Source organism: Sceloporus occidentalis, unplaced genomic scaffold (genome assembly GCF_023333645.1).
Source record: "Sceloporus occidentalis isolate IW3139 unplaced genomic scaffold, rSceOcc1.0.p SCAF_33, whole genome shotgun sequence".
Lineage (NCBI taxonomy): Eukaryota > Metazoa > Chordata > Lepidosauria > Squamata > Phrynosomatidae > Sceloporus > Sceloporus occidentalis.
The window spans coordinates 8,169,745-8,195,193 of NW_028317013.1; the positions used below are offsets into that span (position 1 = coordinate 8,169,745).

At 38.4% G+C, this 25,449-nt stretch overlaps 1 protein-coding gene across 1 annotated transcript; it reads right to left on the bottom strand.

The window, feature by feature from the left end:
- Positions 1 to 2,800: 2,800 nt before the first annotated feature.
- Positions 2,801 to 15,773, bottom strand: LOC149298395 (transcriptional adapter 2-alpha-like). Its single transcript, XM_089487541.1, has 15 exons — positions 15,749 to 15,773; positions 14,903 to 15,009; positions 13,698 to 13,757; positions 13,169 to 13,260; positions 11,462 to 11,619; positions 10,710 to 10,798; positions 10,515 to 10,587; positions 10,034 to 10,097; positions 9,084 to 9,127; positions 8,509 to 8,619; positions 5,420 to 5,491; positions 4,509 to 4,641; positions 3,621 to 3,661; positions 3,334 to 3,407; positions 2,801 to 2,992 (listed from the first exon to the last, which is right to left on the bottom strand). The coding sequence occupies exons 1-15, from the start codon at positions 15,771 to 15,773 to the stop codon at positions 2,801 to 2,803; spliced, it is 1,335 nt and encodes a 444-aa protein (XP_089343667.1).
- Positions 15,774 to 25,449: the final 9,676 nt, after the last annotated feature.

A 25,449-nucleotide genomic window follows, 5' to 3' on the forward strand; every position in this document is an offset into this window, starting at 1 on the left:
TGTGTAACCGATATTTTTTATTTTTTCCATTTTTGGTGACCTATCTTACCAGCATTAAAATAAACCGATTTCTTCAAGACATTTCTGGCTCCCAGTAGTAGTATTTCAGCGATCGCTTACCACGCTAACCAGCCGCACTCCTTCTAGATCAAAGGAAATAAACCGGATCAAAATCGGCGATTCGAACTGATTACTTTCTTTAAACCCGCGGGAGGGCAGCTGCACTGACAGCAACCGGAGGTGTCCTTCTGCAGCTGCTGCTGCTGAAGATGATGTGAATAGGAACGTCCTCACAAGCCACGCCCCTCTCTAAAGCTATCAACACAACGCCTTGTTACCAGGCTACGGGATTAGAACGCGCTGGATCTTCTTTTGCACTGAACTCTTTTGGCCCTTTCTGCCCATCGTAATTATAGTTGCGCACCGTGAGAGAGATCCAGCTTTCGGCCCCCCACTGTGCCCAGTCGTGTTTCCGCTAATGTCACCTTCTATAGCCTGCTGCCTAGAAAGCATGAGATGGATTTAGATATAGTCTGGTTCACAATCTCTGTGTGCTTTAGATAAATGCGATTTTTTTTTAATAATTAAAAAAAAATAATATATATGCTGTTTTCTTGCAGCTTGTCTTTATATTGTTTTATATTACTTTACGATAACTCTCTACCAGACCTGACTTGTTTTGGAGATTTATTTTTAAGACAAAAAAGTACTTCATTGATGAGGCTGTATGGGAAACTATAATGTCAATTTAAGTGTTATATGCATTAGATATAGATTATATATATACATAGATATAGATAATATATAATTATATATGCCAAAGGCATAGTGATTATCAAGACTTTCTAAAACTCTTGATCATTGGCACACGAAAATGTGTCTTTTAATTGTATAATAAACAAAAAGTGCCACATACACAATTTGGGGAGTTCAAATGAAGGTCCATCCTGAATAAACATCTGCTGCAGGAAGAGTTTGGCTGGCCCTGTATGATGCATAGTTAAATCAGAGATGTCTTCAAAGTCTCCTTGAATCCTGTTAGTTGCAAAGATCAGTTTGTAAACCCCAGAATATGCTGAATACAGGAGAGTCTCCAAGTAATACCTTTTCTTTGATACTTAAGAATATTTTATAAAAAAAAAACATCTTTCTTGAGACTGAGAATATGGTATGGGAGTCTAAATTGTAGCTAAAGCAACTAGAAGAACTTGAACATAATTTCCAATCGTAAAAAAAAAAAAGAAATGTTATCTATCATTTAGGGTTCTGTTGGACATTGTATTATGCAGAGGTAGGCCTGGGAAAGATGACGCGCTCCCATCTGCCTCGTATTCTGACGGATCTTCCTTCAATGACTGTTTAGTGAAGGCCTTAAAGTGGGGTGAGCGCAGCAAAGAAGATTTTAGTTTTAGTTTTCATGTCTGTTTCATCTGAGAAACAAGAACTACGTTCTTGGTGGATCTACATCACCTTCAGAGCCTCAGCATCCTCTATATAAGTATCTTCTCAAAAAAGGAATTTATTTTTGCTGGAGAGGGCTAGTTTCGTCTTCAGGCTATCCGATTCTTCAAGAATAACCAATTTAACTCAGTAGGTACAATATTACTTTGTCGTGGGTTACATCCTCACAATCTTCATGCCTCCCTAACCATGTCATTATTATTATTGTATGTGTCACAAATTATTCCATGTGTAGAATAGATCTCTACAGATTTAAAATTAAAACTACAGCAGGTGCTACTGGAGTTAAGGGTGACTGCACTAGAGTCACCACAATGCTTAAAACGATCCAAATGTGATTGCCATTAATCATTTGAAGGCTAGTCTTCAGTGGTAAGGGAGCTCTGTACCTCATCCAACATTAGTGGGTTTTCCCCTTGTGGCACAAGCCTTCTGTTAACTGGCTAAATGTATAACAAGTGATTTGTGCCATCTCTCTGGCCTGTGCTACTAAAAGCCACATAAACCCTGGTCACCAATATCTACCCCAGTAGGACAAAGAAGCTGAAGGTTACCATGTCCAGCATTGCAAAAGAAATGAGCAAAGAAAAGAAACACTTTTTTTTTTAAACAAAAGGTTAATCTTCTTAAACATCTTTAAAACATACATCACGAACATACTAACAATAAAAGAAAAACAAATACAAATGCAAGACTAATTCGACAATAGTACCTTTTTACATTTTGATGGATGTAATAGGAATTTTATATTTTTTTCTGCAAATTTTTCTAGGGTTTCTGTAGTGAAAAACACAAGTATACTGCTACAAAAGACAAACATACATTATATACAAAACAATAAAATAAAGAACTTAAATACTTTTTTTTGCGTAAGCTCCAAAAATATGGAACAAAACACTGGCAAATACATATATCTGATACTTTTTACAATCAATCAGTTCCCAGAAAATAATGGGAAACACGTCTGTAAGATTTTAATAGATGTTACTCATGGTTACTTAGCTATACTTATGTAGTAGTTATGCTCAAGTTGACATTACAAGGCAAATATCATGCACATGTTTTACAATTCACTCTCCGACTTACTGTTCGCACGCCGTCCTATCTGTTGTACAGAAGCAAATAATCCTTCAGGTATTTGGTGGGAGGGTTTTTTTGTTTACAAGTTGACAAAACTGCAAAGTAACCAAGGTGTGTAGTATAACAAACATTGTGTGTACATTGTACACTTTCAAATACCTGGATACAAAACAATGGAACAGGACCTCTGAACTATAACAATATGCCCTTTGAGGTTTTAGTAGATGTTCTCATTTCAAGGAAATAAGCAAGAATTCCTTTATGGCAGAGGCTTTATGATAAATCCTTCTCGTATGAGGAAATCATAGATCTTGCGAGTCTTATTAACATCTATCTTGATAAGGGCTCGAGCTTGTGCCAGTCGAAGGCTTCCCTGCTTCTTGCATTCATTCACCAGTGCCGCTTTGTACTCTAGATAAGCTCCAGGAACCAATCTCACCATCTGACACAACTGCAAAACAAAAGGGTTCATATTCTCAGCTTACTTTAAACGGACCGGTTAACCTTTAACATGAAGGTGGTCTCCAGTTACCAAAACATGCCAATATTAGTTTGGTGCGTAAAGAAAGGGAATGGCTTTAGTTACCACATTGTGTGTGTGTGTATATATATATATATATATATATATATATATATATATATATATATATATATATATATATATATATATATATATATATATATATATATATATATATATATAGGGCCCATTGCAAGCTTGCCTGTGTCAGCACTTTGTCATCCACATAACCTTAGTCGTAATCTACACATTCTAACCACAGTGTTTGGTACCTCTTTCTCTTTGTCGTTCAGTTTTTCTGTACCAGGAAGTCCTGTTAAGTCTAAGGGGGGAGCACTTCGTCTTCCTGTTAATGAAAAGATTGTGTAATATCAGAATATAGTTATATATATAACTCAGACTCTGGTGCAAGGACTATGTCAAGTATTGCTCAAGAAAAAATTTAACATTTATAAAAGAGACACCCCAGCCATCATATGTGCTTCAACGTGTATAATAGCCGAGTGCCATATTTAATGATTTGCATATTTGTTATAAATATTAGAAATTTGAAAATTACCTGAACTGGAAACAGGTGCGACTTGGTGCACTCCAGCATCACTGAAAGAAATAAAAAGAAAAAAATTATACATACATATATATATATATATACATACACACATATACATATATATATATATAGGGGGTATTGCAGCATATTACAGTTATCATAAGGATGGATGATGCCACAAAATGCCAATAACATAAAAACATTATACGGTCAAGTGTTGGAATCCAGATATGCTTTTTTCCCCAAAAAATGTCTTAAATATGTTAGTTAAGGTATTTATATACGCTAAATGTTTGATAATTGCTTTATTAACAAAAGCATTAAAGTTTTCATTCCATTTGATATGTACACATATTTTATGAGATACAATGCTACTGATATATAGTGACCTTAAAAAGAAATATATATTTAGAGACCAATTTGTAGTTTTTAGCTTCCTCAACTGCCATTTTAAATTTAAACTTACTTAATAGATATGCCGTTCACCACCTAAGAATGTTAACGCTGATGATTGACGAGTGGGACCTTTCTATGTAATATGATAAAGATGAACATCAGCTACTACTAGTATGTGCCATAAAAATAAGCGATAGTTCTGGAGCAAATCTTTGTTTAGCAGATTCAGCAAAGCTTTGTTATTAGATTCTAGAAATTAGATTGGACTTCTTGTGTTTATAGAAGAGTTTCTCAGGCTCTTCCGATGGTCTGAAGCTGAATCAATTTATTATCAAACAATGGCTGTTGCCAGAAAGGAGACAAAATGAACCAAATAAGTGCAATCTTTAGTATGCAGAAGTCACCAAGTACAGGGGCTTAGACAACCCAGAAGCCTACAATGAAAGGCAAACCATACAGAAAGAGCAGACAGGAGCTATTAAACACTTTATAAAACCATACATGGCAGCTTGTCTTTTAAGCCATTGTTGGCAGGCATTCCCATCTTGAATGTACTGAAGGACCTCAGAAAGCATTGTCCTCTTCATACGTTCTTCTTCTCTGGACTTCTTTAACCGGTCATAGACTTTTGCACCTGTAATTATTTACAAGACACACATGGGAAAACCTAAAGTGGTGGCCACAATCAGATTTGTTTGGACATCAATGAAGCAAAAACTCACTGGCTCAGCAGACAATACTTTCTTCGACAAGCTGTGTACTCACTCTTTTGTTCAACACTTTTTTGTCTCTACTGCGATGATTACCAGAACATGTATAAAGTATTTCTCAAAAGATGGCTCTCGGCAAGAAACAGGCATTTTTATTACATGAGTGTACACCTGTTTATAGTAATAGGATGTGCTTCCCTGTATTAAGTGTAGGTCTAGATTGTAAGCTATTCAATTTAACCTAATGTAATGGTTTGTTAGGTCTAGGTTCGTCATACCCCCTAGCTTTGCTTAAGACATTAATGTATTATTATGGTCAGTCTATACTATAATACACCCCATGCTGAACAATGGGAGTCTCGGCATCACACTCCAATTATTCCTTAATTATTATACACAGAACCAGTAGGAGAATGTGTAAATATTCAATAAACCATGTGTTACTGTAAAGAGTGCAGTAAAGATCCATAGTACAATAATACTAATAATATTATTATTTGGGCTGACACTATGCCCTCTTTGAATTGTATATAATACAGAAATTATACATGAAATTTATCTTATAGAGATCTGTATGTGTCCTAAACACTAGGTATATGAAAGTGTGCAGCTTATCCACTACCAGGCACTAACATGTTAGCTGTCAAATTGCGATTTTAGATAAAAGTAACAATAGTAACAAAATCAGATTATTTTACTTACCACAAAATGTTTTAATGCCTGCAGTTCTGTAATCCTGTAACCGTTTGATCTCCCTGCGTAGCTCAAATTCCACTATATTACAATAATAAACTGCAAATTACACTTTTGAAAAATGACACAATATGCATGTGAACATACAGGGGCCCTTTGAATATTATTTGCTTATACAGCAAAGAAGTACCATCCACAAATATTGGCACCCTTGGTAAATATAACCAATTAACCTTTTGATCTTTACTTCAAACAATACACAAAATACTCTGCTCTTATGGATTTCAAACAATTGCAAACACAACATAGGTTTCTCAAAGAAAAAAGAAAGAAAGAAAAAAGTTATATATGTGTGCCACCCTTTGAGTCAATGCATTGTACTACCTCCCTTTGCCAAGATAACCTCTCTAAGTCATCTTTTATAACACCTGATGACGTAAGAGACTGCATGTCAAGGGATCTGAGACCATTCTTCCATACAGAATCTCTCCAGATGCTTCAAATTTCGAGGTGGACACTGCTGGCCTATCCCCTGCAGTTCACCCCACAGGTTTTCTATGGGGTGCAAGTCAGGGCACTGGCATGGCCATGGTAGTACCTTCAGTTTATGGTCAGTAAACCATTTTTGTGTTCATTGTGATACTATGATTTGGATCATTGTCCTGGTGGAAGATCCAACTGCAGCCCATTTTAAGCTTGCTGACAGAGGCAGTCAGGTGTTCATTTAATATCATATATATAGATAGAGTCTATAGGCCATGTATCCTAACAAAGTGTCTAGGTCCTCTTGCAGAAAAACAGCCTCAAAACATTAAAGATCCACCACCATATTTAACCGTGGGCATAAGGTACTTTTGCATATGGCTACCTCTCTGTGGGTGCCAAACAGCTTGTTTTTTTGTTTCATCTGACTATAGGACTCAATTTGAAGTTACAGTAGTGTCTGGAAAACTGAAGACTGTTGAGTTTATTTTTGGATGAGAGTAGAGACTTTTTTCTTGAAACCTTTCCTTGTGTTGATGTAGGCGAGGTTGGACTGTTGTTTTGGAGACTGGCCCTAAGATGCAACTAATTGCAATTCTCCAGCTGTGATCCTCTGAGATTTTGGCCACTTGAACTATCCACTTCAACAGTGCGTTGAGACAATATAGACACACTTCCTCTCCCAGGTTTATCTTCTCATAGCCACTTTTGATTTTGAGAAGCTCAACAACCTTTTGCCACACGTCTATATTCCTTGGTCTTACTCATTGTGATGAATGACTATTGTGAGACTGTGAACCCCTGGGGTGGAGCAATTGAGGAGCAGTGTTCCCCCATCCTGTGGAAAATCCATGCCTGCTTTTCCAAGTGGCTAGAAGTCTGCAGGATCCGGTCCAGGATTCCTATGTGGGCGGCGTCAGGCACAGGTGCTGGCATTAAAAACCCCTGGAGCCTGATACTCAGGGAGACTGTTGGGGGAAGAAGAAGTTCCCTGAGCTCCCAGGGCAAGGAGAGGCCCTGAACAAGAAGACCATCCCTGAGCCAAGTGAGGCAATACCTGCCTGGACATTTTGTGTGCTGTCTGGGGGAGGTTTTCCAGAGCCTGGCGTAGCTGGGTCTGGCTGGGAGGTTGAGTTAGTGGGTGATTAGGCTGGTCAGTCTGGGCCAGCACAGTTTAGGTAGAGAGGGCTCCAATTGGGAGCTAGGTTTTCTTTTTATGATTTGGTTTTGGTCAGTTAAAATATAGCGCTGTTTTGTTACAAGCTGGTGTTCCTGACTCTGATTGCCCTAGAGGACTGTGCTTAGGACCCCTAAATGTGATATGTATGGCCCTCATGCTACAGGGTTTGTGCACACTATATAATAAGATAATTTGCCCTATGTGTTTCCTAACATTTATACCCCTGTGAAATAGGAAGTCACAGTTGAAACATTTCTTTTTCTAGTCACCCACGTGTAGTAAAAAAAATAAAAAATTTAAATATCACTAGGAATATGCTTCCAATATATGATTCTCGTATGAATTGATAGGGGTGCCAGTAATTGTGGCACACAATTGTTAACACTTATTTATTTTAAATACTTTTTTTCTTAATTTTTTTATAAACCTGTGTTGTGTTTGTAATTGTATGACATTCATGAGAGCAGAGTATTTTTGTGTTTTGTTTGAAGAAAAAAATCAAAAGGTTAAACAATAAAGACTATTTTTCACAGCCTTCTTTGCTCATATTTACCAAGGGTGCCAATACCTGTGGAGGGCTTATATCAGGAGGACACAACCTTCAATTAATGGGTAACATTACATGTTTCAACATATATATACTCCTCCATACTTCGTTGAATAGTAAGAGTGGAATTTAAAGGCTATGGTGAGTAATCAATCACAGGACTGGCTGCAGCAAAAGCAGATGTTGGAGGATAAAGCGTCAACAGCCATTCTGCAATTATCAATATATTCCTCTTGTTATCATAATGTAAGGTAGCCTGACTTTTTAAAAGCCTCCTCCTTCAAAATGGAAGGAACACACATATAATTACAAAACATTTGCTGAGGATACTGTGGTCATGAAAATGGTCTCTAGATTGAACTGGGATTGTACTGGTGTCTCAGAAAAATAAAATGAAGCAAAACAGCTGGGAGAAGTGCAGAGTATAAACTATATAAACACATATTAGAAATACTGAGTGGCTATTCATCTTCTCAGCAAAACATTTCATTTTAATTACTGTGGCAAGTTAAATGCTTACACACAATCTTGTGAGAGCTTTAGTGTAGTAATTATAGGCAGGATCTGGCAACAAGATACAATTAGGTATACTCTCTGTAGAAGGAATTTGAAAGAGAGAGCTCCTTGATATCACGCTATGCTTCAACGAGGCCAAATAATGCACAGATAACGTGAGGGATTTCTTATAGCCATTATCATGGTTTCCTATAGACAATAAATATACACACTAGCAACAAAAGATTACTTAGTTTCCGTTAACTTGAGCCTGATACGGCTACGTAAAGATTTGGCTCAAGTAGGGCTGTGTGGTTCACTGTTAAGATAATCATCCATTATTGGCTATTTTGGGCTCTTGTTGAACATGCTGAAGTTGTGCAGTTTACTTACATGCGTGACTTTCAATGAACTTGTCATGCTCCAATGGTCCTACAACCCTGGCAAATCGCCTCATTGTTTCATACAGCTCTTGAACCTCTCTGGGGTACCTCCTTTCTAAAACTAAGTAAATACAAAAAAAACCCAACAATGCAAACTTTAGGGATTTTTGGGTATATCAATAACAGGAGTATATTAACACCTGGACCCCTCTGGTACAGAGACACGCTATTTTACCATGTGCAAAACAAAGCTAAATGCTCGTATCAATCTTTTTGCGTCAGAAAGAAAACAGTTTATACAGGGCACAGGAAAAAGGGATTTTTGTTCCCAGAAAATAAGAACGATTAGACCATCCCATTTTTCCTGTCATTTTATTCTTGTAACCCGAAACAATAGTGTTTCACATAAAACTACCTGGCTATTATTTTAGTAAGCAGTGGTATATTTAATAGAACCACTTGGTTTTAACCCGCCACTAATTATGAAATCAGGTTTTACTACAAAGAGTTTACCATTTACACCATATAGTTTAATTTAAAATGCCAATATTTCATCCAGCCACAAATAAAAACAAAAATACTTACTCTGAAACTTCCTCAGATTTATAAGACCGTGCTCTCTTATAATTCTATAGCCAAGGAAGAAAAAAGAAAAGAAAAATGTATTACTCTGTATACAATCTGAGTATACCAGTTGGTAAAATGCAGCAAGAAAAATATATAAAAAGGTCTTTCGTCATGCAAAGGACCAAGCCCAAGAGCTTACATTTCCAAAAATCCACTTTACATAATGCAGCAGTAATCTATACTATACTCAGACGTGATCAGATCCATTTGCTATACATACTTCCTTGTGTATTTTACTGTAAGGGTAGCCTTGGTTGTCCCACAGGTGTTGTGGGGCTACAACCCCCGTGATTCACACAGTTCCTATCTATAAAGAGAAAGGAGTAACTGCAGCTTGATGAGAGTTCCCATTCCTATTAGAGGTCCAGATCAATCACACATAAGATGCTAGAAAATGAGAAATACCTTAGGGCTTTCAACATTTTGCATTAGTCGATTCTACAGTGAAGGAAACAATTTGATCCCCTGCTGATTTTGTACGTTTGCCCACTGACAAAGACATGGTCAGTCTATAATTTTAATGGTAGGTTCATTGGCATGGAGCCCCAGACCGAGGGAGATTGACAGTTATTTTGTGTTTCTTCCATTTGTGACGCTGCTTGGTGATGGTCTTGTACAATCTTGTCCCTGACATCCTTGGACGGCTCTTTGGTCTTGGCCATGGTCGAGAGTAAAATGCAAATCAACTTAATTCTGGATTTTGTTGTTATTCTGTCTCTCACTGTTCAAATAAACCTACCATTTAAATTATAGACTGGTCAGTGGGCAAACGTACAAAATCAGCAGGGGATCAAATAATTTTTTCCTTCACTGTACATAAACATCCAGCAATCAGTGCTTTCAATAACTGAGGGTAAACAAGTCTCATATAAGGCTAAAAAGAGCGCGATCATACAAGCAGAACATACCTTTTCCTTCGTTGCCTCTCTTTCAATCTGGAGTGATATATGTCTACAACTGCAATTTTCAAAGCTAAAATCAAAATACAGACAATTATGTTTCACAACGGGTGTATTCTTCACTTGTATTTACTAAATTGCATGTTTGCAGGCGAGTTGAGGGTTGCAGTTCAACAACTTCCTAATGTATTATGAGCATATCTGGAAAGATAGGCTTAGGTAGCCTAGAATAATGCATAGTTAAAAAGACATTGCTGCTCTCACGAAATCTCCTCTGCCAACTTTTACGCAGGGCCATATCAGCACCTTTCCCAGAAAAGGTTCACAGAGGTCAGCTTTAGTAATGCAAGGTGAAGTTGTTAAGCTGAAATGTTTGCCTGACCTGCAATTATCACATAAAACCGTTTATAATCATAATACACACATATTAAAAACATAACCAGATGAAACCATTTCTCGTGATGCAACTGTAAGCCTTAAGTATACTTACCATGTAAAACATCGGAATCATCTTCGACAAAATCAATATCTCTTAGGTCCCATTCCGCATAATTGTCAAACTCCTGTTAAAGAGAATTCACAAAAAATACCATATATACTTGTTAAAGTAACATTAAAGTAAGATTGGGTTACCATATAGCCACAATAAAAGAAAAATTAGCATTATATAATAAAGAAAGCTTACCTCTATGAAGTCTGCCCTAGCTGGCATGTATCCTGCCATATCTCTTGAAAGCAAAGATTCGAAAGATGGCCTTGGGGGATCTTCCGTAGCTAAAAGAATTAGGTTTGTTACGTCACTATAATGTTATCTGGTATAGTTTTTGGGGTTCATTCACTAAAGTAAGAGTGTTTTTCTAAGAACAGATGAGCTACTCCTGGATAATACACAATTTAGTTGGTGCAATGGCTTTCAAGAAAGATCGGGGACTTTACCCTACATTCTACAGAGAAAACCAAGCTCTTATTGCAGGAGAAGCTCACTGGTACCAGGTCTTAACAATGCATAGTTGGTAAGTTGACAATACGGCCATCAAATAAAAAAAAACACACAAGTGATACTAAAAGAACGTTTATCTGTAAGCACCTTTACTTGTAGTAACGTGTCCCTTTTTTAACCAGGAACATCTAATTATCATGAGTTACAAAAGTAGGCAAAAAAAAATAATGGTTTCTTTACAATTTCTGTGTTTAAACCTTCAAAAGGAAATAAAAATGACAAATCTACAAGGCTTACTTGTATTTCATACCAGAGAGTGCACATAATTTTTTGTCTAAGAGGAACAGCACCTTTAATATGACCAATATAATATGGTCAGAAAATTTGATTTACTTACCTTTCCCTAAATCACAATTAATTAAAGCTCCTATCTAAGACTGAAATGATTTATGATTAGAGAGTAACCTATTTGAAAGGTGCTAATTAGATTCTCTTACACAAGAATGGAATGGCTGTGTTTATATGCTTTTCCTCTTCTGCTTGCTTCAGACTGAGCAATGTACTCGCAAAGAGTGGGTTGTTAATAAAATGCTTCATGTAGTGTTTTTCACAGTCATCTTTGGTCTTTGTGCGCATCTGATTGGCTACGTCTTGCCTAGACGATAAAAAAAAAATAGAGTCCACAATTATAGTTAAAAGCTGTGTTACCCACACAGTTTGTCTTTACAGATCTAAAATACAGGTAATATTCTTTTGCAACGGCAATCATTTTCTTTTCTTAAAGTTCACATCAAATTCTTGTGCTCTTTATTAATTATATTATTCCGCCATAACTTTACCATTATATATTTAGTTCTACCTAACTACATAAAAACACTTCAACTAGATATTCTCTTAAAGATTACATTTCTCCTGTAAAAACTCCACATTAATCTCAATCATTTTAGCATAATTGATATAAAGTTTATTGTAACGAGTCACCAAAAAAAATCATATATCTATCCCCCTGCAATTGATTTTTCACCAGTAAAAAAAATATGGAAAAAAAAATGTCCCAAGTGTATTTAAAGACAGAAAATATTATCAATAGGAAGGGGAAACCATAAGATAAAAGAAGTACAAGTCTACTAATCAAAATATCTTGAGACTGTCAAGCTTTTTAAGCATAGAGGCTATTTCTGTGATCAACTTTTAGATATAAAGGACTTTGAAGTGACTGCTGTCTTACTTTTCTACAAATGTGACTCAAATATTATTCTTGTATGTATGTGTAGATTAGTTTAACCCCTTATTGGGGGCAATTTCCTTGTTTCTTCGGTAGTTATCAGTTATGGAAACTTTTTTCTTTACCAAGCCCTTTATTTCAGCTATGTAGTGTTTTCACAAACTCTTGATGTCTCTTTAATAGGTATCGGGTAGTGTGCATGAGGATCGGGAACATTCATTCAGGTTCTCGTTATGGTGCCTGGGTTACCATCCAATTACATGGAAAGGGGAGGGGCTTGGGAATATTCCACGGACCAACTGGAGCAACTTCTATTTTTATTGAAAAAACAGTAATGCCAAAAACAAATTACTATTTTTGCTCCATTATAAGACGACCCCCCAAAATCTGAATATTAATTTAGAAAAAAAAAAAAAAAAGAAAAAGCCTGAATATAAGACTACCTTATAGGAAAAAAGTTTTACTAGTAAATATTAATTCATGTTAACTATTTTTTTATATTTAACAAAAGCTATGATTGAGAAAAACATTGTTTTTGTTTTTATTTGCCAACCTGCCCCCCAAGTTATGCACATCTGCCCCCAGGCTTGCTTTTCTGCCTTATACCCTCCTATATGCCACTCTGCCTCCCTGATATGCCTTTTAACCACCTATATGCCACTCTGCCTCCAGAAATGCCTTATACCCACTGTATGCCACTCTAGCATACAGGGGGTTAAAAGGCATATCATGCCAAGCACACGTCCTCTAATCATTTGAGGTCTGATAAGAAGACAACCTCGATTAGAAGACGAGGGGTATTTTTCAGAGCATTTGCTCTGAAAAAAACCTTGTCTTATAATCGAGCAAATACGGTATTCTATTTATACAAAAAAGCAAAAACTAATGCAATTAATACTTTATTAAATGTTGACCATGCACACCATCCGACTTATGTTTACTTTAAATGACCAATACTATACATATAAGGATAGCTTACCAGTTTCCAAAACCACAATCCATTACAGCTTCAAGAAGAGCCATTTCCTCCTGAGCCGTCCAGCTGGAGTCCAGGACCGCAAAATCAGAGGTCTGGAACACATCATAACATTGCGTTGTTAAAAATGGGCAATACTTATTTGACACAAAGTGTACACCTGGACTTTAGTTATCGTGTATGTCAAAAAAGATCATTTATTATGATCTACGGTGTCTTCAGTTAAGTAAACTGCTTTTGTCGTGGACTTACTTCTTGCTTTTTTCTTTCTATTGTGCTAAAGCATCATAAAAGTAATGATGTCCCACTTTCCTTAAACCATCTCAATTTAATTCACTACACTTTGTTATTATGTAAAGCCCTACAACTTAAGCAGTAAACCTTACACAGAATTGCACAGTAAATCATTTGCACAAGTCGCAGTGTTTGGAAGAAATTATGCTTATTTCTAAAATAGAGTTGATTATTACCAACTCACTTTTCACAGAATACTACCACAAAGCACAACAAAAGGAAAAAAAATGCCAAGTACCATTATTTCATAGCTGTGATCACTCTGGTGTTTCTTATATTCAAATCCTCTTGAGAAACACTACAAAGAAACAAATAAAAACTGCAAATAAACCACATAACACCATTATATTTGGACATAGTATACTACAGCATAAGGTGGCTCAACAGTAAATATGTATCCATTGTTTTCTTGTAGAATGTCTATGAAATGTATGTGTTAACAATTGGTCTCATCTTTTGTTTTGTGTAAAGATTGGGTAGGCGCCCATTATGCCAGCCATGATTGTGCTTTCATATGTTTTACAAGTACAAATATTATTATATTTATATATGAACATTGGCATTAGAATCATCTTCTCATAAAAAAAAAAAAAAAATACTCCAGGCATTACTCCAATTGCTTTCTTTTCAAGAACCTGAAGAGCTGTAGCTTTTACTCCAGGTAAGTGGTTTACTTACTTTTTGTTCTTGAAGAATGCATATGCATTTTTGTTTAGTGAGGCTGACACTTTAAGTGCCAGTAAACATTAAAGAAGCCACTTACTTTTTGATGACCCCAAGGTTTTGAGACAACAGCTTGTTCATACAATGTACGAGATATTTGCTCTGGGTGACCGGTACAGCCTGCTTGCTTGGTTACAGATCCCCCCTCCCTTACTGTTTGAGATCCGAAGCAAGTGATCCTTACTTCAGGAGCAGCGAGAGAATGTTGCTGTCCCCAAGGCCGTCAGCTGATCATCTGCATTTACAAGCACTGTAAGGTTGCTCCAGCGCTCATAATAAAGGAACCTAATTTCTATTATGTCTCACGTGGATGGGCAAATGGGCAAGCCGGACATAACAAGTAGTGCATCACACAAGAGATTGGACAGAAAGGTAAGGAAACAACTCATTGCTTACAAACTCTACCCACTCCATAACAGTCACATGGTCTTCTGACATAACCAGAGTCCTTCTACTGGGTAGGAACTAGCCGCTACTATAGCAGAAGTCCATCCCTTCGTTGGAACTACACTTGACTTCTTGATCTTGCGTATTCTAAATATATATATATATATATATATATATATATATATATATATATATATGTGTCTTGCTAAACCATGTCACTTTGGTCTGAGTAACATATCTAGCGGTCTAATTTTTTCATTTATTGAAACATATACCTGAAATTTATTATTATTATTTATAATTTATTATTATTATATTATTGAAATAGTATACCTGCAAGCACAGAAGAAATGCCGGAGGTCCACATTCAGCGCATTTAATATATGGTTCCATGAGATACGAAGAGCAGCCGCGGCATGGTGGCTTGTCAAAGGGGTCATCTGGAATAACGAATCACCAATTAATAATACGCTTCTTGGTATAAAACCAGCTGAGACTGGGAATCCATGAGCATGTACACAAAAAGCTTTCTGGATCATTTTAGATCAAGTGGATCAAAACAAGACGTTAAACACGGCACTCAGAATATCTAAAAGCGTTTCTTAGGCCATTAAAAAGATTCATGCAGAATACACTGCAAATTTTATGCAGTTTTTCCGAGTGTCAGAAATCTGATAACCACACAAGACAAATCCCTTTTGGGATGGAGGTTACAGCAAATAACGCGGAAGAAACAAGACATTTTAAAGCAGCTTTTTCAATGTTTTGGGGCTTTTTTTTTTTACATTAAAAGGTGTCTGTTTTTTCTGCTTTTATATTTTTTATCACTAGGAGGAGTCTTAGCTTTTGAGAAAAGGGCTCACTCCTCCCTGCTTAGATACCATGTGCAGAAATTCACATACTATGTGATTTACTAAATATTACCTGCAAAAGGAGTGCATTTCCCTCAATGAGAGTAATCATTTTGTGTCTGTAATTTCTATCTATGCACAGAATATATAATACTTAAAGCATAATAGTAGCAGTTCTATTATTAATACTCTCTTCGTGATTCCATGATCGTTATAAGAAGGGCGATCAATTCCAGATGCTTCAATAAAGCTCATCACACAAAGAAGAACCGCTCCGGGGTGACGGTTTTTTCCTGCTCTCATTCGCTCCCCCCGTTTCCCTACTCACTACCATAAGGTGCCAGCCGGTCCATGGTTGTCCCTCAGCTCAGCCTCACGAGCTAGCTCTGGCCCCCCGCCACACACACCGGAGAGAAAGCAGCCAATCCGAACGCGAGGAATCCACGGCAAGCTTGGGAAAACTAGACAAAGCGAACAGATCACCGAATACATCGTCATGCTCCTTAGTGATTGGTAGGATCGCGCGAGTGCCGAGTTATCGATGTGCTATTGCATGCATCCCATTTCAATTTCAATGCTTTGGAGATAAATCTTGGTGATCGTTAACTAGTTCCCTTATATACATACATACATATATAATATATATGTCTTAAGTTTCATAAGCTGTATACTGTCCTTTACAGTATTAATATTCCTATTGCTTTAATATTAAACTAATACCGTTTATGTCCCAGTCACACTCCTTCCTATTGTACACTGCTGTAATCATCCATAAGCATACCTGTGAAGCCCTCCCTTTGGGGGATGCAGCTAGGGGGTCCCAGTGATGTTGCAGACAGTCCCGCTGACGTTGCATGGGGTTAGCCCCACACGCAGTAAAATGTCAACACCCCAATACTTGGGAACTCTCTGGGTCTTGACACACTCCGCCTATTTTCCCTTTAAATAGGGGTGTTTCCCGCTGCCGTCAGTAGGAACTCCCATTAACGTCAGCGGGACCACCTACCGATGTCAGCGGGACCACACACAGACATCCGCGGGACCTCCCACAGACGTCACAGAACCACCCGCTGACGTCAGTGGGCAGTCCTGGCCGCGTTCCGCAAGTGAATGGCTCCGGGTAGCCGAGACCAGAAGTTCCCTGGTATGGTTACGTTTGATACCCCTGTTTGAATGCAGATGACTCAAGTATATCTTTATACACGCATCTTCTGCAAGCCAAAGTGCCTAGAAAAAGTGCTAATGCATAGAGGGTATTCTACTGCACTGACAACAAAAATGTTAATTTAAAAGGTGACAGCTATGATACGCTTTGAAGGATTTTTAGAGAATAAAGAATTGTTATGAAACTAAAATGTCACCAGAATCCCTGGCTGTCATGTTGATGCAGGCAGAAGCATTAATAGAAAAAAGTAATAGTTGTAGTGGAGCGCCTTCTTCAAAGAGATAGGTTATCTCTTTAGTCTCACCTAATGAAGTAGACAGCTTCTAGTATTGAGGGTAGCTAAACAAGCAAATTTATAAGGGACAAAACTGAGAAACAAAGGGAGAAAACAACACCAGCAGAGGCCGATTATTACCAGTAAAGGAATCAGGTGGCTCGTGGGAGGATTGCCACCGCTCTCCAAGGGAGATGGAGTGACGAACGGAAGAAGTCTACCTACTACATGTTATCCTATGGAGAAAGGTGACCAATTGGAGAATCATTAGCTGTCTTTGTGTTATTCAGTGGGGATCAGTGCAGGCAGCTCGGCTCAACCTTTATTGTATGCAGCGGCATGATACTGATACTAGAACTCTTCTTCCTCTGCTGGGCACACACACTCCCATCGTCCATTTCCCAATATGTCACATACAACGCATGTATTTTAGCTTTCAGTACAGAAAAAAATAAAAAAAGTGCAGAAAAATACAAAAATAAATAAGTAATTAGACTTGGCTAGTGCAAAAGAAAATAAAACATTCAGGTTTTACACCAAAATAGCGCCTGCGCCCCTTATAATAAGTTAGATAAACTATATAAAAGGTAATATAACCTTATATGAATGCTCCAATAGAAGTATATGTAGGGAATCCAAATACACTCATAAATATATATATATATATATATATATATATATATATATGGTAATACGTAAAGGAAAATAGTAGAAAAAATATATACTTAGAGAGCCTCTTACAATATTAAGGGCAAAGATATGCCTATATGTAGTGCTCAAACCAGACAAGATAGTGCTCAAACCAGACAAGATAGTGCTCAAACCAGACAAGATAATGCTCAAACCAGACAAGACATTAAAAGGCAATACATTTTAGTAATACCATAGACACAGATAGATAGATTTGAGAGTTATTAAACAAGTAATATAAAACCTCATAATAGAGTCTACTCACACACGCACACACGCGTAATGTCTGTGAATTTGAAGCAGCAGACTTGCATGCACTGGACAATGGTCCATTCACTAAAGCTAACTTGTGTTTGGACTCTCTACATGCAAGCACATGATTGTAGGAAAATCAAAATGATGGGAGCTGAAAAAAGCAAGAGACTTTATTACCTGTGAGTTGGAAACTAGTACTTTTTGCAGATAAAATAGGCTGAATATGAACGGAAATGAGTCAAATGTGTGTTGTTTGCCTCATCTCCCTATGTTTTTTTAAGGGACTGTGTACCTTAAGGAAGCTAAGCACTATGACCGATAGGTTTCGTCTATACAATTAAGGTGACCGTACCATTAAGCAGCATATGAAAGAAATATTATGTAAAACATAGCTTTTAATATATCATCTCTAAAACCTATAACCAACAAAAAAGAGCCACCTGGTGGGCAGAGACTATTTTTTTAAATAGCTACACAGGAATTTTTTTTCAACTGAGCATTTTATAAATAGAATGGTAACCTCTTCGCTCTTCACTTGGTCCCAGACATAAACCATAAATGGACACCATTAATGAGGAGCCTGTGTGGCAGGAAAGGTGCTTAAGCCAGAAATCTGGCCAAGACCTCAAAATATGCACAAAATACAAAAAAGGGAAGTGTACCCTAACAAGCCTTTAAATACACTACATTTAAAGATATTGGAGAGCCATATCTAATAAAGCAATGCATTTTCAAAAGCCATTGCAAGCCACCCCTGCTCCCATAATTAATACACAGGCACTTTTTAATAAAAAAAAGAACCCTGCAACCTGTGACGACGAGAGCCAGAGAAAACCCCTAGCCAAACTCTCCTTGATATGTTTCTCATATAAAACCAGAGGATAGGTCTTGCCTCTCAAAGGACAAATACCAGGAAGAAGATTGATAGGACAACTGTATGGCCTGTGTGGTGGTAGTCCCAACAAGCTCTAAGAATGGTAGTGTTAGAATAATTTGCAAGGGTTAGATACAGTAGGACTGGATGCAAGCAGAACTGCAGGCTGTTAATTTCCCGAGGAACAAACAATAACAGGGTTATGTGTTTGATGCCACAGTAACCCCAAAATCAAAGGACTTTGGAGATTTGGAAAATATTTAGAAGCTTTGTTATGTTGGAGCCCAATTGCTGCTTCCGGAGGAACATTGCCTCTTGGCAAATCATCTCAGAGAACAGGAGACATCCATCTACAGCTGCTACACAAATATATAGTTATTTTTTCGTGAAGGCACACTCTACCCTCAAATCACAGAACAAGTAATCAGCAACAGGAGCCATGTTACGAAATAAAACCAATAAACTTCAAGAAAGCTTTCTTTTCTTTACCTCAGACACACTATAGACGCTATTCATTTTTATTGGTTTTCCAGAGGTAGATGTAACAGAATGAACTGAAGGGGAGGATGATATGATCTGAGTAAAGGATGAGGACATTGCCCAGGATGTCCTGCCCCTTGTTCCAAGACATACTTCAAACTTGCTGGTTAATGAGAAGAAAGATTCAAGATCAGACAGCGGTGTAACACGATCATTAATACATTCGGAAGGACCCTTCTGAAAAGATGTACACAAGACTTGGTTCAACTCTAATTGGCCAGAGTCTGGAATTCACTAGTGTACTGTCCCATACAGCTGTCATTCAGCCAGCTATTAGTTGGGTTACTTCAGCAGTATCTATATGGCCACAGTTTTCACAGAGGTTGTCCTGTGCTCTGTCAAACAGAAAACCTACATACCTACCTAGGGGTTCTCCTACTCGAGACATGGAAAAACTAGCAATGTGTATGGGTGGGGTTAGGGGAGGGAAGTAGGAAGGGAGTGGGCGGGCATAGCTAAAAACTGCTCCCCTTCCCTGGGAGAAAAGAAATTGATGTACCGTATTTTGACATAATTTTATTTCAGTACATAATATTTCTAGGGATTCTCTATCATACTTTTTAGTTCCTGGGTCATTTTATGTAGTTAGGGTATATTTCCTTTATCAATAATAGAGCCACACTCAGCGACGTATTTACTTTCTGAGCTCGAGGGCAGCACTCCTAGCCATCCTCTCCTTGCCTAGGTCTACAAGACTCATCATGTCTTTAAGACACGGAGCGCCAGGATATGACATTTTACCGTGGTCATGTGGGAGCTGTAATTGGGGTCTGTGATGCATAATTAGCTCAATTCATTTCTCATCTTGATATTAGAGGATCTCACAAACTGTCCATGATTTCCACTGTGTGAAAGTGGGGCAGCAGTGCCTTTTAAAATGCTACACTTGGGACATATGATGCACTGCCAGGGTGCATTGGTATGATACATGGACCTCCTAGGAGCTGGATACAGGATGTCCCCTATTACAGCAGGGGTGCACAATTGACCAAAAAAGTAATTTGCCCCCAAAATGAGCTACTAGCAATTCACCTCTGCCACCTGCCTGGTGCTAGCCCAGAACAGGGGCATCTGACATATAGACTTTCTGATTTCACCCAAGAATTATGTGAACACCCCAGGTAAGCAATTAGGCGCTAGTGAAAAAGAAAAATGTATTTAACATATGCTTTAAAAGTATTGTCAGCAACTGTGAAAATAACATTGAAAAAATGTCACTGTGCCCCAGGACCATAACTGGTAACCTTCTGGGTTTCCCCCAGAGACTTCGGGTGAAGTGCTGCTTCTCCAGGTCTCTGTCACAGCCTGAAATCTCTGGGTTGCAGAAGGTGGGTTCAGACATGCCCCTGTCTCCGCCCATTAGTCTCCCCCAATAGAAAAATAAAGCAGTTGGGGCTAGTCCCTTCCACAACGTCACTGGTGTAATTGTCCCCGCATACCGAAGATATCGGCCTCAGCCGCTGACATCATTGCACTTCACAAAAGAGAAGGCTGAGGGGAGCCAGAGCTTGGAGGTTCATGTCAGGCTAATGTAGCATCCACTTTTAATATAGAAATGGCTACTACCAAAATGCTGTCTTTAGTTAAAGTTGATACATTTTATTGTGCCAACATGGGACAGTATAGGAAATGATGTCACATAAGCTTTCAAAACCTCAATGGCCACTTCCAGGCCTGGAATGGCCATCAGGCATCTTCCACAAACCTGTATCGCTTCCAATCTGGTCCAATGGTGCGTGTGTGGCTACATGCTGGATACGTTTAGCTGTGCAGCCCAAGAGTGTAGCAAATGGTCCAGGCCTGGACTGGCCATCTGGCAAACCGGACAAATTACATTTGAAGGCAGCTGGCCTTAAAGTGCCAGGACCACCTAGTCATCCCCAGTAATGCCCTGGCACAGTCGCTGGCCATTTACCCACCACTGTTCCTTAATGGCTACCATTTTATAGACTGTAAAAAGCGTATTTCATTGTCTATTCGTAAAATGGACCGCAGATTAACTCCTATAATAGCTACAGGGTCACTTTTTGTTAATTGTGACAACTTAATTTCCAAGTACAAGTTACTTGGTTAACCTTTAGCATTTGGGATCTCTTACTTTGCAGGTAATGTACTATACTGTAAACTAAGCCTTTAGTATGTATGGTGGACATGTGGCAAAATAAGAGATCAAAATATAAAGGAAGATCCATCCTGCTACATATGGATTGGCCTGATATGCCCAAAATAGATTTTGCAGGAATCACACGCATTCTCGTGAATGCAAAGCCAGCCATAGCTAGAGTCTGGAAACAACCCATCATACCCAAATGGCCAGAAATTAAAACACAAGCGATCCATCAGATAAAAAGAATAATAACTAGGCAAAAATGCCTTCATGACCCAAGATTTGAACACTGGACAAAATGGTTAGAGCGATTATAAACTAACATTTACTGATTTAACTCTCCTCCACACAATTCCTTGTTTCTTTTTATGTATGTTTCAGTCCACAGCAAAGATGAGGATGATCAAGGCTCCATAATACGAAACACATCTCAAAGAGTCTTTTATACTGTTTATACATTATGTATCGATATGTCTATATGATTGGAATAAAAAAAAAAATGTTGAAATTATCATAGTGTTTCATACTTTTGTCCACTGGAGGCTCAATAATTTCTAATCACACACATGCCACCCAGTTTTAAGGGCACTCACACAGTTGGTAATTCTGACATGGCAGTGATAATGTTTATACACTTTTTGGACAAAAGTATTGGGACACCTGACCATAACACCAACAGGGACTTTTTCTAAATACATAGACATTAATATGTAGTTGGTCCCAGCTTCCAATCTTCTGCGAAAGGCTTTGCACAAGACTTTGGAGTGTTCCTGCTGGACTTTTTGCTCATTCATCCAGTAGAGCATTTGTGAGGTTAGACATTGATGTTGGAGAAGGTTTGGCTCGCAATCTCCTTTTCAGTTAATTCCAAAGGTGTTGAGGTCCGGGGCCAGAGGTTGAGGTTAGGGCTCTGTGTGGACCAGTCAAGTTCTTTTACACAAAACTCATCCAACCATGCCTTTATGGACCTTGCGTTGTGCATTAGGGCACGATCATCCTGGAAGAGAAAAAAAGCCTTTCCCAAACTGTTCCCACAAAGTTGGAATACAATTGTCTACAATGCCTTTCTATGCATAAGCCTGCTAAGACCGCTTGGTGGATCTAAGGAGTCTAGCCCAAACCCTGAAAAACAGCTCTAGACCATTATCCTTCCTCCACCAAAGTTTGCAGTAGGCAAGCATTTGCCTGGCATCTGACAAACCCAGAATCGTCCATCAGACTTCCAGATGGTGAAGCTTGAATTACCACTCCATAGAACACATTTCCACTGCTCCGGAATCCAGTGGCGATGTGCTTTACACCACTCCAGACGACACTTGGTATTGCGCATTGTGATCTTTAGTTTGTGTGCAGCTGCTCCCCCATTGAAACCCATTTCATGAAGCTCCTGACACACAGTGTGTAACGGTTCCCCAAGAGCTATAGCTAGTCTTGGCTGTTGATTTGTTAGTTCTTCCTTCAGTTTCCCAATAATCACTATAGAATAGATAGGACTTAGTATACAGAGACACAAACAATCCTTTCTTGTTTCAGCAGACGAATCAACGTCCAAGAGTAGCTATAGCTCTTGGGGAACCGTTACACAGTGCTTTTGCTGATGTTACTTCCAGAGGCAGTTTGGAACTCTGTAGTAAGTGAGGCTACAGAGGACAGATCTTTTTTACACAATACGCTCTTCAGCACTTGGAAGGCCTGCTCTGTGAGTCTGTGTGGTCTACCGCTGTTGCTACTAGTAGACATGTCCACTTCAGAATAATAGCACTTACAGAGGACCAGGGCAGGTCTAACAGGGCAGAAATTTCACGAACTGATTTGTGGCATAGGTGGCATCTTATGAGCTCTTCCCATTCTATGGCCAATATTTGTCTATGGAGATGACTGGTTATGTGCTAGATTTTATACACCTGTTAACAATGGGTTTGGCTGAAACACCAACACTCGTTATTTGGAGGGGTGTCCCAATACTTTTGTCCATATAGTGTAATTAAGTAGCTGCTCATGATTTCTAACTAGGTTGGATGAAATGTCACAAACGAGGATCTGTAATCACGCGTCAACAAAACGTCCAATATAAAGAGAGCTACTAGAAGAACCCAGCAATAATACAACAAGAAAGATCAAATACATTCCTTAGTCTAGGAATAAGGAAGGGCCTTCTGAGAATGAAATGTGTCAGGTGTGGCTTTCCTTGTTCTCTCCATCAATTTTATGTTAAAAATGTATAAATTCATTCAATTATTAGAGCACATTATTATTAGTTGAGTGCAAACTCCCTTTCCCAAATGCTGTACACATAAAACACACACATTTTTTTTACAATAAATAGTATACATAGTTGGGTAGAGAACCAGTTAACTACAATAACCTTTCTGTCCAACTGGTTCTGTTAGTGAATGGCAGTGAGGGGGCTGTGAATGCATAACACGCTTCGGTATTACGTCACTAGTACAGTTTCAGCCACGGCCTCCTCCTCCTCTTCGCTGAATAGCTACTGGAGGACAAGCCTACTCGCTCGGACCATCCAGATGGGTTACACCCCCCTCTGTTGCTCATTGGTTGCGCCCACTACTCCACAACACGCATTCCAACCAATGAGAACATTAGAACGCACCGGTTCCTTGGGCGGGGATCGGAGGTGAATGCACTGAGGTAACCCTGATCACACCACTTCTCTGATGTTGCTGTCAAATCGGGGGGCGGAGGGGATTTGATTAGAGGCCGGGCCAGGCGTATGAACCTGAATGAAGACGTTGGCGAGCATCTTTTTATTAAGGATCCACTTTCATTCATAAACCAGTTAGCGCTGAGGGATTCTGCTGGTCTCTAATCATCAGGTGAGCAGGATGCGGCCGCACTGAGCATCCTTACGCGCCGGGATCATTACTATTAGGGATGGCAGGGGATAAGGGACATTTTAGTGCGCCTGAACGAATATTTTGATTGCTTTTCTGCATATTTCCCTTATACAGTAGATAATCGCATAGCAATAAGGCTATATGATCTTTCACTGCGTGGCCTTATTTGCTTGTGTGCGATGACAGTATAGATTCTGCATGTGTTTTGCTCAAGGGGTTAATGCATATAGCAATCAGTAGCCAGTTAGTTCTTCGCTGCTTGGAAACAAACAACCCTCCAACTGTCTGTAAGACATACAAAATAAATAGGAAAGTAGAAAGGAACCCATTCAGTGATCAGGACTGATGTTAATTATTATTTTTATTATTATCTTTTATTTATATAGCGCCATGTAATGAATGACATGGAAAAGAGGACAGAGAAGCAAGATTTGGTGTTATTTGTTCTTATGCTTTATTTATAAATGGCACACGGTACTTAACATTATTGTAAATAAACATCTAATGTGTACTAGTAGGTGTAGAATCCTGTTTCACAGGAAAACGTGTTGCAGCCTCAGCTACAGCAAAGCATGTTTAGAACTTCCTGGATTACTCATCTGCCATCAGGAGGACTGGACCATAGCTGGCATCTTATGTAATATTTCTCTGTTTCACCGGTATTTAACCAAACATCACTAAGGACTGTTCTTTTTCCAAATATTCATATCAATCCTTAAAAGTTAAAAACATAGAAAAAAGATATAAAGTTACACTAGCGTTTAGGACCTCAGATGTCTTTTCCTTAAATGAAGATTAGCTCCTGTGTAACTTTACATCTTTTTGTAAGGTACCAACCCCAACTAAACTTGAAGTAGCACAGATTGGCTTATGTTTTAAAGTCCCACGTTGACGTAAAACTGAGCATCTCTGTCAGGGTGAAGTTGAAATCCTTCCCAAGATTCACTATTTCGCTTAAAATATAATTTGGACCATAGTTGTACTCTCTTTTCATTTTATAATCCTCAGCTATAATGAAAATGTATTCTACCTGTCTTCAATAAAAAAAATACTAGTCTAACCCCTCCCAGATGTGTGGGTTCTACCTGTCTCCAGTAAAAAGACATTACTAGTCTAACCCCTCCAGATGTGCATGTCTCCAGGTAAAAGACATTACTAGTCTACATCCTCCAGTTGTGTGGGTTCTGTCTCCAGGTAAAATACATTACTAGTTTACCCCTCCAGATGTGTGGGTTCTGTCTCCAGGTAAAAGACATTACTCGTCTAACC